Source organism: Oncorhynchus tshawytscha, linkage group LG08 (assembly GCF_018296145.1).
Source record: "Oncorhynchus tshawytscha isolate Ot180627B linkage group LG08, Otsh_v2.0, whole genome shotgun sequence".
Lineage (NCBI taxonomy): Eukaryota > Metazoa > Chordata > Actinopteri > Salmoniformes > Salmonidae > Oncorhynchus > Oncorhynchus tshawytscha.
The window spans coordinates 29485721-29501284 of record NC_056436.1 but is presented as its reverse complement, the minus strand read 5'-3'; the positions used below and the strand labels follow the sequence as shown (position 1 = coordinate 29501284).

At 43.2% G+C, this 15564-nt stretch overlaps 1 protein-coding gene across 1 annotated transcript in view; it reads right to left on the bottom strand.

Annotated features, from left to right (window-relative positions):
• Positions 1 to 15564, bottom strand: part of LOC112255756 (latent-transforming growth factor beta-binding protein 2) — a 141323-nt gene that overhangs the window by 105606 nt on the left and 20153 nt on the right. Inside the window, exon 3 of the mRNA XM_042326283.1 lies at positions 1136 to 1412. Within this exon, the coding sequence (XP_042182217.1) occupies positions 1136 to 1412 (277 nt within the window). The remainder of the gene's footprint in view (positions 1 to 1135; positions 1413 to 15564) is intronic.

Sequence of the window (15564 nt, the reverse complement as noted above, 5' to 3'; positions counted from 1 at the left end):
AATGGCGAAGAAGGAAAGTCATGCTAGGTTGTTTAGCTCTGGCTCTACAGACAATTAAGAATGAAGCATGAAACATTTAACATATGGACCCATATGGGCTCATCTGCTATGATTCGACCCAATGACAAACACACATCATAGTGCATACCAGGATAAAGAACTTCTGTTTTGCACACGCTGTATGTCGTACATACACAACATAAAGCATATCATTGCACTTGCTTCTCACACTGTCCAGGTGACTGTTGTAGTAGTTCAACTCACGGTGGTGTGTACAGTACAGTGCTTTTCTCCTTCCTCTGCCTGCTTCTGTAAGACTAAGGCTGATTTTGAAAAGATGCGAAATTATAATTTTCTCTTCTTACTGTAGAAATGAGGAGCTTAGAGGCATAACTCCTTTTTACATGAGCTTAACCCCCCCCACCCCCCCCACCCCCCACCCCGAATAAACAGCAGAATCTACACTTGAGTCCAAGTTTGACTGTGAAACGAATTCCATGTTCAAATGAAGATGTATATCAGTGTGCCATGACACTGGGCCAAAAACATTTCATAAAGCCGCAGGGCTGCCATGCCCACATGTCAGACTGCCATCATAGATCAAAAGAAATGGCATCGGAGGTTTAAATCCTCTTCTGAACTCAGCGATTATATTACAAAAATCTCAGATGTCAGTGGTCTAGCGCCAGAAAATCAGTTTTGATTACACTTCAAAGGCCTACTGTACTCTTGGATTGGAAACCAAGAATATTTTACTGTCACCCCACTATTTAGTGTGTTACAGATCCAGAATGTATGCATCTGATCAAATACTGAAACTTCTGTAAGTCCAGTATTCCATATTCAGTGTCTACTGAGCTCCTATATTTAAGTTGAAGGCATTCAGCTGTACAACGGACTAGGTATCCCCCTTTCCTTTCCTTCCCTCTTAAAGTATGTTTAAAGCATAAAGCATGTTGAACACAAACAATCAAAAGATCATTTACATTTCTTTCTTTGCTTCTGTTGGGAAAACACATTGTTTCTATAGCTAAACAGAGCTAAATTAGGTCAGTGTGTAAAGGTCAGTGAGTAACCATCTTTAAATGTGTAAATACTCCAGCAGGAAGTGGGTACAGTGCAGCGGTGGACTTACACAGGTTGAAGAGGCTGTCTGGTGGTATCAGGTCTGATTGTCTGGGCCCTGGGGCTGGGGTTGTCTATGGCTTGCCTCTCTGTAGGTCTCCTCCTGGGCTGCTCTCTCTGGAAGGGGTTAGTGCCTGGCTGGATGCGCCTCAGGGACCCTCCGTTGTGGATGTACACCTGCTCTGGTGCTGCCTCCTCGCAGCGGGCCCCCTGGAACCCCGAGCGGCACACACATGTGTGGGGCCTACTGCAGGAGCCGCGGTTATGGCAGGGGGGCTGGCAGTCGGCTGCGGGAAGGGGGGGGGAGATCATTAGCGGTGTCATGTTAGAACATGTGGTCTTTCACATAAAGGAGCAGCTCCAGACATGGCCTACATTATCTCAGCATTGGCCCAGATTGACTTTAAGTGATTCAATCATGGGGGCGATTAGTTGTGTGTCTCTGCCCTTGCTTTTCCTTATAGTACAGAGCCTGGAGGGAATGTCATGTTCAATTTCACCTGAGCCCATAACAGCCTTGTTTAGTCTAAATGTATGTGATCGCTTACATTTAACCCTTGTCCGATTTCTCCAATTTTTTACTTCAGCTCCTTGGTGGTGCTTAATGCTACTGGCGTTCCAATGCTCAGCAGTTTTCCTAGAAATACCTTTCATTACTGATTCCAAATCGAATTTGTGTCATTGCCATTATAAAGACAAACAGCTTAAAAGGGTCATAAATGAAGCACATAAAAAAATGAGCGAATGGGAAACTAGATTCCACAGGCCGACTTGGAGCCTAACTTGAGTCTGACTGTAAATGCCTCACCTTTCATATATGGCATGGCTCGTGCTCGCAGATATTCCTAGATTTGAAAAACAAACCAATCTGTTTTCCTTGTCTGGTCAAAGATTGATGTATAAACAATATTTATCAATTGTCTGAAAATACAGTGAGTGTTGAGGTAATTTTATGGTCATGGCAAAACTTTCCGCACACGGCCAACCCTGGCCCCTCCCTGCACCTCACTCCAGCTACGTGAACACTATTCAAAGGCCTGTGGCATGCGATTCAAAGCAAACAACCACTCCATCTTGTGACACAAATGTATGTACTGGATGGCACTGCAGAATTTATGACATTGTCCTCAAACACTAAATCAGGTCGCTACTCTCTGGTGGCTAAAGCAAACAGCAGTGCTCCGTCAACAGTGGTGGAATGCTATTGACACAGATGCCGTGGACACTGACAGATCGCAGGCAGGAAGGCTTCCACTGTTTCTGGCACTGTGAAGAGAGCTGGTAGCTAAGGGCTGCATGGTCTACCTGCTGTAGGCTTCCTGTTATTGTTCAGACACAGGGACCAGTTTGTCTGATGTGAGAGGAGAATGGACCTCCTACGTGTCCTCTATGGCATGAGGAAGACTGAGTCCTTGGCTGCCACACCGAGGAACATAATTATTCTACTGTGTAGCTAACAGCTTGGCTTCAGTCTCTTGTTCTCTCGCTCTCTCTAATTGTATCCTAACAGTAGGCATAAAATTGCAATGAAAAGGCAGCAAACTAGCACCACATGGTTTTGAATTCAGCACCACAACTTTCTTACAATATGATGTACATGTGTTAATTGAGAGAGTATGCATTACAGTCAATCATTGCAACTTGATGGCAAAGGGGAACAAACGCTAAATTAAATAATAGTCCTTTGACCAAATTCCTGTGGTTTATTGTTAAGTCTATTCTATTTAAACCCAACAAATTCGCTAGAGCATTTAGTTTTAACTGCTTAGGGGGGGAATACACCCCTGTCTGATGAAGTGTACACAGTCAGGGAAATGTGCTTGTGGAGTGTGGACTCATATAACTTGGTATGTGATCCGAGTTTTCCAGTTTCCACCATGGGATAAAATAAGAATTGCCTGGTCTCTACTTGGCAGGGAGTTAAATATATCATCCACTAACTAGACTTGAGGCTGGCCTGGTGCCACAGCCTTGTTCAACCTCAAAGATTACAAGGGTTTGGGGGAAGACTTTGAGGATCAAAGAGTCTGTTGACATTATGAGGGAGAGTTCAGTAAATGAGTGGCTCCCACTCCCCACCCCACCCCTCCCAATTATTGACACCGTACCATCTAAATTGGAACAATTACATATACTCACTTATCAATTTGTGCAACTGGCCTAGAAAATGGCCTAATCATCAGGCTGTATGGTTGGTACATGTCAGAGTCTGTGTATGTGACCCTGAATATGTGACCCTCTTCAGCTCTGTCGCCCAATAGCGGTCATTAAAGTGACGCAATGTGGCACCAAACATGCGTTCCATTGACAATGGACTTGGCTGGGCAGTGGACACTGACCCTGGTCCTTTTGACTCTGACTAGAGCTCCACACAAGCCTGACTGCTGCAGTGTCACTGTCTGTCTCTCTTCCCTGGGTCTGGCCTGGTGCAGTGTCACTATCTTTCTCTCTTCTCTGGGTCCGGCCTGCTGCATGGGGCTGGCATGCTTGTATGGCTGGCTGGCTGGTGAACACTTTGTCGCAGTAATTGCTGTCGTGCAGATTTGTCTTGCACATCATTAAAACTAATTGCCTCACATTCCGTCCATTTCACAAATATGTGGTTTAATTATTGCATTGGGGAATAATAAAATACGAATTTTCTTTGAAACACTAATAGAAATGGGAAACATTCCTGGCAGGGTCATTGTTGTGCTTAATTATGACTGAGGCTGAGGACCAATCTTAAGAGAATCCAGAGCCAGTCATCTGAAAAGTGCATAAACGTGGGCATTATTGGAACTTGTCATGCGATGGAAGCATACACTCCGAGTCTCCATGCAAGACTCTGTGCATTAATCATGTTCATGAGCTTTACTTTGGGAACTCAGTTCAAACATCTCAAATGAGCAATTCCACAGTAACAGAATGATGCTTAGACTCAGACTTTTCACTTTAAAAATGTATGTCAAACGAAACACAATGATTGCAAAGTTAAACAAACTATGCAACTCTATGCACAAGGACGACATTAAACAATTTCCACAGAAAATGTGTCCAAAAACATATACGTGAAGTACAGTTCAGATGCATAACAGAATGATGGATTGTGCTGTTTGTGCCGTCGTCCTGTCACCAAACGTTCCATCTGCAATGTTCAAGTAAGTGTGTTTGTGCAAAATGTTCTGTGTTAATTATTTGTCAGCATCATTCTGTTACCATGTCCTTGTCCTTGTTTTTGAAAGAAAAGCACATTTATTTTTTGTCCATCAAAATAACATCAATTTGATCAGAAATATAGTGTAGACATTGTTAATGTTGTAAATGACTACTGTAGCTGGAAACGGCTGATTTTGAATGGATTATCTACATAGGCGTACAGAGGCCCATTATCAGCAACCATCACTCCTGTTTTCAAATGGCATGTTGTGTTAGCTAATCCAAGTTTATCATTTTAAAAGGCTAATTGATAATTAGAAAGCCATTTTGCTATGATGTTAGCACAGCTGAAAACTGTTGTTCTGATTAAAGAAGCAATAAAACTGGCTTTCTTTAGACTAGTTGAGTATCTGGAGCATCAGCATTTGTGGGTTCGATTACAGGCTCAAAATGGCCAGAAACAAATAACTTTCTTCTGAAACTCGTCAGTTTATTCTTGTTCTGAGAAATGAAGGCTATTCCAAGCGAGAAATTGCCAAAAACTGAAGATCTCGTACAACGCCGTGTACTACTCCCTTCACAGAACAGCACATACTGGCTCTAGCCAAAATAGAAAGAGGAGTGGGAGGCCCCGGTGCACAACTGAACAAGAGGACAAGTACATTAGAGAAACAGACGCCTCACAAGTCCTCAACTGGAAGCTTCATTAAATAGTACCCGCAAAACACCAGTCTCAACATTGACAGTGAAGAGGCGACTCCGGGATGCTGGCCTTCTAGGCAGAGTTCCTCTGTCCACTGTCTGTGTTGTTTTGCCCATCTTAATCTTTTATTGGCCCGTTTGAGATATGGCTTTTTCTTTGCAACTCTGCCTAGAAGGCAGAACATCAATTTTAAGTTATTTTAATGGACAAAAAAATGTTGCTTTTCTTTCAAAAACAAGGACATTTCTAAGTGACCCCAAACTTTTTAACAGTAGTGTCAGGATAGTATTCAGACCCCTTCTAAAATGGATTAAAACAAATTGTTCCTCATCAATCTAACGACAAAGCAAAAATAGTTTTTTTTACATTTTTGCAAATGTATTAAAAATAAACTGAAATATCACATTCACATAAGAGTTCAGACCCTTTACTCAGTACTTTGTTTAAGCACCTTTGGCATTAATTACAGCCTCGAGTCTTCTTGGGTATGACGCTACAAGCTTGGCACAACTGTATTTGGTGAGTTTCTCCCATTCTTCTCAAGGGGGCTGTCATGTGTTTTTAATGGTCTGAGAGTCCTTTAGGTGCCTTTTGGAAAACTCCAAGCTGGCTGTCATGTGCCTTTTACTGAGGCGTGGCTTCCGTCTGGCCACTCTACCACAAAGGCCTGATTGGTGGAGTGCTGCAGAGATGGTTGTCCTTCTGGAAGTTTCTCCCATCTCCACAGAGGAGCTCTGGAGGTCTGTCAGAGTGACCACTGGGTTCTTGGTCAATTCCTGACCAAGGCCCTTCTCTCCCGATTGCACAGTTCGGCTGGGTGTCCAGCTCTAGGAAGAGTCTTGGTGGTTCCAAACTTCTTCCATTTAAGAATGATGGAGGCCACTGTGTTCTTGGGGACCTTCAATGCTGCAGACATTTTTTGGTACCCTTCCCCAGGTCTGTGCCTTGACACAATCCTGTATCGGACAATTGTCTCTACGGACAATTCCTTCAACCTCATGGCTTGGTTTTTTCTCTGACATGCACTGTCAACTGTGGGACCTTATATAGACAGGTGTGTGCCTTACCAAATCATGTCCAATCAATTGAATTTATCTCAGGTGGACCCCAATCAAGTTGTAGAAACATCTCAAAGATGATCAGTGGAAACAGGATGCACCTGAGCTCAATTTCGAGTCTCAAAGCAAAGGGTCTAAATACCTAAGTACATAATTATTTATTCATTATTTATTTTAATTCGAATAATTGTAATAATAATAATAAATAATTTTAATAATAATAATTCATTATTTTAACACATTTGCATAAATGTTTTTTTTTTTCAGTCAGGGAGTCGAGTGAGGAACTCGACGAAAGATTCCGGAGAGAGGTGTTGGCGTTGAGAACGTTGCAGAGCGGGCGTGCTGAGGAGCGTGACACCAGTCCGGTGTCATATGCACCCGTTTCAAGCATCTGGCCTCCAGTTCGCCTCCCCAGGCCGTCCTGTGTCTCCTCCACGCACTCGCCCTGAGGTGTGTGTCACCGTTCCGGTACAATGTGTGCCGGTTCTACGCACCGAGTTTCCAGTGTGCCTCCACAGCCCAGTGCGTCCTGTGCCAGTTCCCTACACTTGCCGTGCGAAGGTTGTCATCTGTCCAGGACATGTTGTGCCAGCTCTACGCTCCAGACCTTCAGTGAGCCTCCACAGCCCAGTACGTCCTGTGCTGGCTCCATGCACCAGGCCTCCAGCGACGGTCTACAGTCCAGAGTCTCCAGCGACGTTTCGCAGTCCAGAGCCTCCGGCGAGGGTTCGCAGTCCAGAGCCTCCGGCGACGGTTCCCAGTCCAGAGCCTCCGGCGACGGTTCCCAGTCCAGAGCCTCCGGCGACGGTCTGCAGCCCAGAACTTCCGGCAACGATTCACGGTCCGGAGCTTCCGGCAACGATCCACGGTCCGGAGCTTCCGGCGACGATCCCCGCACCAGAGTCGCCACCGAAGATGGCGGTTCCGCGAGCGGAGCGGGGTCTTCTCTATTTTGGTTAGGTCAGGGTGTGACTAGGGTGGGTAGTCTAGTTTTTTCATTTCTATGTTGGCCTGGTATGGTTCCCAATCAGAGGCAGCTGTCTATCGTTGTCTCTGATTGGGGATCATATTTAGGCAGCCTTTTCCCACTGGGTTTTTGTGGAATCTTGTCTATGTCTAGTTGCCTGCGAGCACAACATTAGTTTCATGTTTCGTTTTGCGCTTTATTGTTTTCTGTGAGTTTCATCCAATAAACATGTGGAACTCTATGCACGCTGCGCCTTGGTCCATTAATTCAACCAACGATCGTGACATTTTGCTTTGTGGTTATGGGGTATTGTGTGTAGATTGATGAGGAAAAAATGTGATTTAATAAATTTTAGAAACGTAACAAAATGTGGAAAAAGTCAAGAGGTCTGAATACTTCCCGAATGCACTGTATCTAGGAGCAAAAACAGTATGCATGTGAAATTCAGTCCAAGTTCTGTCCTTAAAACCAATCTCCAGTTGAAGTTATCTAAGGACAGTCTTCAGGAAGGGAGAATGGGGGAATGTCAGAGGGATAACAGTCCTGAACAAATCCATGACAGCTGAGGTCTACCCCATCATCCCTGCTTTCCAAACAACATTCACTCTGTGGCCAAACTACACTATCAGTCATCCTTCAAAACAGACCATAAAACCTATTCTGAAAAAGCAGAGCACATTTGAATATATTGTACTGTATGAGTTTTTGATTGAATTAGTGGTGCGCATACTAAATTATGAATATTAAAATAAGCCAGGGCCTTAATTTGGGTAAATAGCATTCTTAGCTCCCACAGCACAGCAGGCCTGAGGGAAGCCTTTACTTCAGTTGTAGGCAGCAGGCAGCAGCCCACATCCAATGTATGGAGCCGGGCTCTCGTTTCCAACAGAGTGGCTGTCTCCAGTCCATTACTATTCACTAGATATTTGCCCCCTCTCTCCACCTCAAAGTAATACAACCCATCAAACTTTTACAATCCTCTCATTCAGGACAAGAAATTTGAAACCAAATATTTGACATAACTCAAACACATACAAAATTGTCTCCATTTTCTTTCACAGGTCAATAATACTACTTCCGCTAACTTGATATTGGTGCTTTTGAAAATGATATCAATAATGAGAACGGAATCGGGATAATCTTGGGTACCCCTCTCTCTGTGCCATTAAGAGATTTATGGCCAGTGAGCCGTTATACAGATTAGGATTCAGGCACTCTTTGAACAAGAGAACACAAATAACTAAAGATCTCACCACCAAGGGCCCTTTCAAACAAAACTAGAACACTGGAAGAGGGGGTGGGGGATAATCATTTTTGTGTTTTGAGTTGGATTTTCAAAATATATGGAAATGTATGGAAGAATGTCTGTTCAAAGTTAAGAATGGAAACATGCTAAACTCTGGAACACTAAGCCATGTGTGTGATATCAGAGAGAAACCATAACACGTGGCCCTAACTTTACCACACTCTCTCACCTTCTCCATTACAACAAAAAACCTGCTCCCAGGAGGTTTTATTAAACCCCATTTTCAGCACTATCCAACATTGGACAAACTTAGGAAAATACTATTGTCTTCTGCTAGTCAACAGATGTCTTTAAAGCTAGTTAAACGGTAGGCCAAGCTTTGGAGGGTGAAATCATGTCTAAAATGTTTTCTACCAAGTAAGTAACATTGCAGAATTGTGGTACACTGGTATTTCAGCCTGATCTTGATCAGAGTATTTATGTTATTCAATGGCACAGGTTATATTGTTTTCAAAAGTGAGCATTTGCACATTTCAGTACAATCAATCAACCTTCCTAAGAGATTGTCACTGTCCATTGCCCAATATGTAATCCCTGTCACCCTCCCTGTCACCCTCCCTGTCACCATCTACCATCTAGAAGCCTATTCATTACCAGCAGTAGAAGTGAGGGAGCTCAGCTCAGGACTGACTGATGACTGGTCCTTTGTGGTAGTTCTGTGGTACTTTCTAGTAAAGCCTTATGGGGTAACATTTCAGAAAATGGAGGTGCCCCTTTCATATCTTTTCACTTTTTCTGTCACAGTGCGGTTTTTCAACCTAATACAGTAGTCTGGGCTTTCACTCCCTCTCCACTCAAATTGGCGTGGGGATTTAGGTAACCTGAGGCTGACCCATGACATTGTGTACATTACTTTTAGCCATGTTATACTGTACCTCTCCACCTCTCCACCTACACCTCCTTCAGCCTTTAATGAGCAATCTTCTGGGGGGATATCTGGAGGTATGTGCCCACTACTGTATGTGTAATTTCGACTCCATTCTCAAGGGGATAACATCACAACAGTTTCCATATGGCCATAAGGCTATCGGGTACAGAGAGGTGGGGAGTGTTTACCGTTTGGTGTTGTACTGTATGTGACCCGGTCAATCAAGCAAAGTCTTGCAAAGTTCTGTACAGTCTCTCTGTTAATAAGATATCTCTGACAGATCCACTCTCTCCTTGCATCACGACATCAGTTACATCGCGCTTAAAGAAACAGAAACAGTCAAATGTCATTGAACAATGTATTAGACCCGTCAGACAACCCATGGCTAGAGCAGAGTAACAGCGTTCTACTTCCATCTCTAGTGGCCCTATATCAACAGGGGCTCGCCAACCAAAACCAACGCGTAAACAGAAAAACAAACCTTTCACCTCCTCATCCACAGCCAATGCAGTAACTCATTCTAGCTATGCTGTGGTCCATGGTAGCAATTAGAAAAACATGTGGCCAGAGGAGGCCCAAACAGAACCTGATTGCCACCTCCAGACAGACAACAGCTGGTGAGGAGAAGGGAGGCCTCCTGGTTTGGGGAGTGTCCATCCCAGTGTGTGGGTAATGATAGGGCTCTGTGAACATGGTGTGTGTATTGATTACAGGATCTGTCTAATAGCCCATAAAACCATCCAGACTGCCAGGGAGAGTTATGCCCCTGAACGGTGAACTGTGTAACCCCCTGCTAATCCGCAGTGCGCCTGTAAAGCAGGGACGGCCTGTCTGTGTAGCAATTACTTCACCCCTGACTGAACAACGTCACCAGAGAGGCCAGTGGTTAAATACCTTCCAGTGGTCCTGTAAAGAAACAAGCCACGTTTCTAGGCAGATTTGATCCTTATCAGCATGCCCTATATACATTAACTGTTTATGCCTAATTCACTTTTCTTTCAAAGAGATTTCAGGCTAAACTCTATGTGTGTGTCATGCTAGATGACAATACATGGCAAAGACATTTTCAACAGTACTGTATATTGGCTCATAATGTCCTTCAAGCCTGATATTTAACTCTTCCATACAGCTAATGCATTTAGCAGTGTATGCTCTTCAAACAATTGAATGGAACATAAACATATTTTCTCCCAATGAAAATGACAGGTGACTTGGCTCACAAGCAGATTTGGTTTTGATAAGGATGAGCAACTGGCCCACAGCCATGGAAGCAATGGAACACTGTCAGATTCAATGATAGGCTTGAATATACAGTGGTTGAATGCAAAGACAGTCTTCACACTAAATCATGAACAGTGTTTGGACTGTAGCAATGCATGCCCAATGCATCTGGAACAAAATAGATATTCAAAAAAGCACCAGTAAAACAAGCCAAAATAATTTCCCAAAATGCTCACACATGTATGTCCTTGATGCTTTACTTTACCAGCTGGTGGACACGTGTTTATGTGAGAGGAAAGCATATAACAGGTGGACTCCCCCTGAGTTGACAGGGCCCCAAATGAGAGCTTCAGTAGGATGGTACATAGCCCCATGTTATCAGAGGCGTCATACTGTATACCCTGAAAAATCTGAGGGGGCAAAAAGTATGTGAGGATGGCTGGGGGTTGGAAATCTACAGCCATAATCATTATGCTTAATTCTATGTCTATTTTTCTTCATATATAAGCATACCTCTTGAGCTGTCTGTACCCTCCTGACTGGTGTTTCTTTATTTAAAGAAACAAAATATGCTTCTCCGCATCTCTGCCAAAATCTGGATAAAATATTGAAAGGAATATGAGTCTTATTCAGTATATTTAGTTATTGCTTGCTTTTCTAAAGTTTCCCAACCTTACCAGCAGGCATGGTTAGACAAGCTAGCTACTCCAACTATAACCTGCAATGGCTTCTTAGCTAGGTAGCTAGATATGAGGTTTGGTGATTGGGAACCTATCTGGGCTAGCTAAAGCCAACTTCATAAAAATGCTAACTGGCTAGTCATGTTCATTTAAAAAATACAAAAAATACCAGAATCTGAGGGGGCATGTGCCCCTGTGCCCCCTATGGGCATGACACCTCTGTAGGTTATGTAGGATGAGGTAACTACAAAGTACGTAATTCTGATTTTGGGCAGCAGAGCTTGAATCAAAACATACATCATTCCTAACGGTGTCTCCAAATCTGTCTGCACTGGAAGGCTTTAATCTATCCCTAACAGCCGTGAGGATATGATGGAATTAAAGAAACATTCTACATGCAGGACATTTTTGTTTGGAAAAGGAGAGAAATAGCGAGGAAGGGGGGAATGAAAGAGAGAGAGGCAGACTTTCTGCATGAAGAGTTATTTTAGGTTTGGATGGGGCCCTGAGCAGCACAGCAGGCCAAAGAAAGCTGGAAGGAAATCAAAAAGAAACTCCTTTCTACCGCATTTCACTCTGTCAATCACTGGCTGCTTAAAAGGTTGAAAACAACTTCATTTCTCTTCAAGAATGATGCACCTTTCATCTGCCCTCTCAAAGACAGCTACGGATTTAAACCAAGAGCCATTATTTCATGGCTGATTATACTTATTGCATGTTCAAATACATTCCATGTACCATTTGGTCTTCACTACAGTATGTGCAGCAGGTATGAATTCAACTGCAGAAGACATCGATAAGTCTTTGTGCCATGGCACTGGGTAAACTCACTGTGTTGGGGTGAGATGGTCAGCGAGACACAGTATGCACTGTGGGGAGTCTCCCTCCTGTGAGAGGCATTCTGCATTCAGTCCTAAATTCAAGTTTGTGTTCAGCAGACCATGTCATTAATCCAATTAACAAAGAGACCATGTCAGGAGGAGAAGCCATCGGAACCCTAATGACACTGATGCATAGTGACCCGGGCGGTATGAATGCAAAGGGCTAGCCCTCTCTCTATGGCCGGTGAAGTCCGTCTTATGATCATGACGAGCCAAACTCAGTGTGTAAACACCTGTTGGTCAGGATTTAAATGGCAACTTTGATATGTGAGGATTAAACCTTCTAACCAACCAAAAATAAACACTACTAATAGGAGATCTGAATAGTCAGTTGACTCAGATCAACTTTGTGTGATACTGTAGCCCAGATAATGTTCACTGCGAGATGCCTGCTGTGAATCTTACTTTGAATATCACAGTCCATAGATTAGAGTGAGATACCAGTAGAACAAGAGAGACTATTTTCATCTATAAAATACTGGAGTCCAATTCTGGTACAGTAGTGACAGTCAATAAGTAAAGTAAAAAGTGCTTCCACCTAATAAGGTGACCTTTTACTTCCTCCTCATTTGATTCAGTTTGGCCTGCCGGAGGTTTTGCTATTTTGGAAACATGTTTCTGTGGCTATTTACGATACAAATCAGAGGAATTCCAGTAATTCGATGTTCAGTTTCCCTTTTTTTGGCAATAATTGGTCATCAAGGGGACTGCATTCCCACTACTTATCATTCCTGGCTCATTTAATGAATGACTGGTTTGCTGGTGAAGTGTTCATTCATTCTGTGGTTTAAAACGGTGTATTGCGATTGTGAATGAAGTATTCATACCCCTTGACTTATTCCACATTTTGTTGTGTTACTGAATTCAAAATTGATTCAAAAAAATACATTCTCACCCATCTACACACAATACCCCAGAATAACAAAGTGAAAACATGTTAAGAATCTTTTGTAAATTTATTGAAAATGAAATACAGAAATCTAATTTACATAAGTATTCACACCCCTGAGTAAATACTTTGTAGAAGCACTTTTTGCGGTGATTACAGCTTTGAGTCGTCTTTGGTATATCTTTATCAGCTTTGCACATCTGGATTTGGAGATTTTCTCCAATTCTTAGTTTAGATGAAAAGCGGAGGGAAACAACAATCTTCAAGTCTTTCCACAGATTTTGAATGGGATTCAAGTCTGGGCTTTAACTGGGCCACTCAAGGACTTTCACATTCTTGTTCTGAAGCCATTCCAGAATTTCTTTAGCTGTATGCTTGGGGTCATTGTACTGTTGGAACGTAAAGTCTTTTCCCCAGTCTAAGGGCATTTGCGGCAGGTTCTCATCAAGCATTTGCCTGTATTTGGCTCCATTCATTGTTCCCTCTATTCTTACCAGTCACCCAGTCCCTGCCACTGAAATGCATCCCCATAGCATGATGCTGCCACCACCATGCTTCATGTTAGGGATGATGTTAGATGGGTAAAGAGCTGTGCCTGGTTTCCTCCAGACATATTTTTTCAATGTACCAATGATGGAGAACACTGTGCTTTGGAAACTTTCAACACTCTAGAAATTGTTTTATACACTTCCCCAGATATATGCTTCATCACAATCTACAGCCAGTTCCTTGGAATTCATGATATAGTTTCTACTCTGACATGCACTGTCAACTGTGGGACCTTATATAGACAGGTGTTTCATTCTAAATCATGTCCAAACAATTGAATTGGCCACAGCTTGACTCCAATTAAATTTGTTAAACGTAACCTTAATTTAACTAGGCAAGTCAGTTTAGAACAAATTCTTATTTATAATGATGGCCTACTCCAGCCAAACCCGGACAAAGCTGGACCAATTGTGCGCCACCCTATGGGACTCCCAATCATGGCCAGATGTGATACAGCCTGGATCCGAACCCGGGACTGTAGTGGTGCCTCTTGCAGTGAGATGCAGTGACTTAGACCACTGCGCCAATTAAGTTGTAGTGACAGCTCAAGGATGATCGAAGTAAATTGGAAGCACCTGAGCTCAATTTGGAGTGTCATAGCAAATGGGTGTGAATACTTACAGAATCAGTCAAAAGTTTGGACAAACCTAGGTTTTTTCTTTATTTTTTAAAAACTATTTTCTACAATGTAGAATAATAGTGAAGACATCAAAAATATTAAATAACACATATGGAATCATGTAGTAACCAAAAAAGTGGAAACAAATAAAAATATATTTTATATTTGAGATTCTTCAAAGTAGCCACCCTTGGCCTTGATTACAGCTTTGCACACTCTTGGCATTCTCTCAACCAGCTTCATGAGGAATGCTTTTCCAACCGTCTTGAAGAAGTTCCCACATATGCTGAGCACTTGTTGGCTGCTTTTACTTCACTCTGCGGTCCAACTCATCCCAAGCCATCTCAATTGGGTTGAGGTCAGGTGATTGTCAGGTGATAGTTCCACTAATCGCAAACCAGATGGGATGGCGTATCGCTGCAGAATGCTGTGGTAACCATGCTGGTTAAGTGACAGGGTTACCATCAAAAGCACCCCCCACACCATCACACCTCCTCCTCCATGCTTCACAGTGAGAACCACACATGCGGAGATGATCCATTCACCTGCTTTGCATCTCACAAAGACATGGTGGTTGGAACCCAAAATCTCAAATTTGGACTCATCAGACCAAAGGACAGATTTCCGCTGGTCTAATGTCCATTGCTCGTGTTTCTTGTCCCAAGCAAGTCTCTTCTTATTATTTGTGTCCTTCAGTAGAGGTTTCTTTGCACTAATTAGATCATGAAGGCCTGATCATGAAGGCCTAGTACTTCCGGCGCCGACAGAGATGGCCGCCTCGCTTCGCGTTCCTAGGCGTTCCTAGGAAACTATGCAGTGTTTTGTTTTTTACGTGTTATTTCTTACATTAGTACCCCAGGTCATCTTAGGTTTCATTACATACAGTCGAGAAGAACTACTGAATATAAGATCAGCGTCAACTCACCATCAGTACGACCAAGAATATGTTTTTCGCGACGCGGATCCTGTGTTCTGCCTTTCAAACAGGACAACGGAATGGTTCCCATGCAGCGACCCAAAACGACTCCGAAAAAGAGGGAAACGAGGCGGTCTTCTGGTCAGACTCCGGAGACGGGCACATCGTGCACCACTCCCTAGCATTCTTCTCGCCAATGTCCAGTCTCTTGACAACAAGGTTGATGAAATCCGAGCAAGGGTAGCATTCCAGAGGGACATCAGAGACTGTAACATTCTTTGCTTCACGGAAACATGGCTCACTGGAGAGACGCTATCGGAGGCGGTGCAGCCAGCGGGTTTCTCCACGCATCGCGCCGACAGAAACAAACATCTTTCTGGTAAGAAGAGGGGCGGGGGCGTGTGCCTTATGGCAAACATACAGGAACTCAAATCCTTCTGTTCACCTGATTTAGAATTCCTCACAATCAAATGTAGACCGCATTATCTACCAAGAGAATTCTCTTCGATTATAATCACAGCCGTATATATCTCCCCCCAAGCAGACACATCGATGGCTCTGAACGAACTTTATTTGACTCTTTGCAAACTGGAATCCATTTATCCGGAGGCTGCATTCATTGTAGCTGGGGATTTTAACAA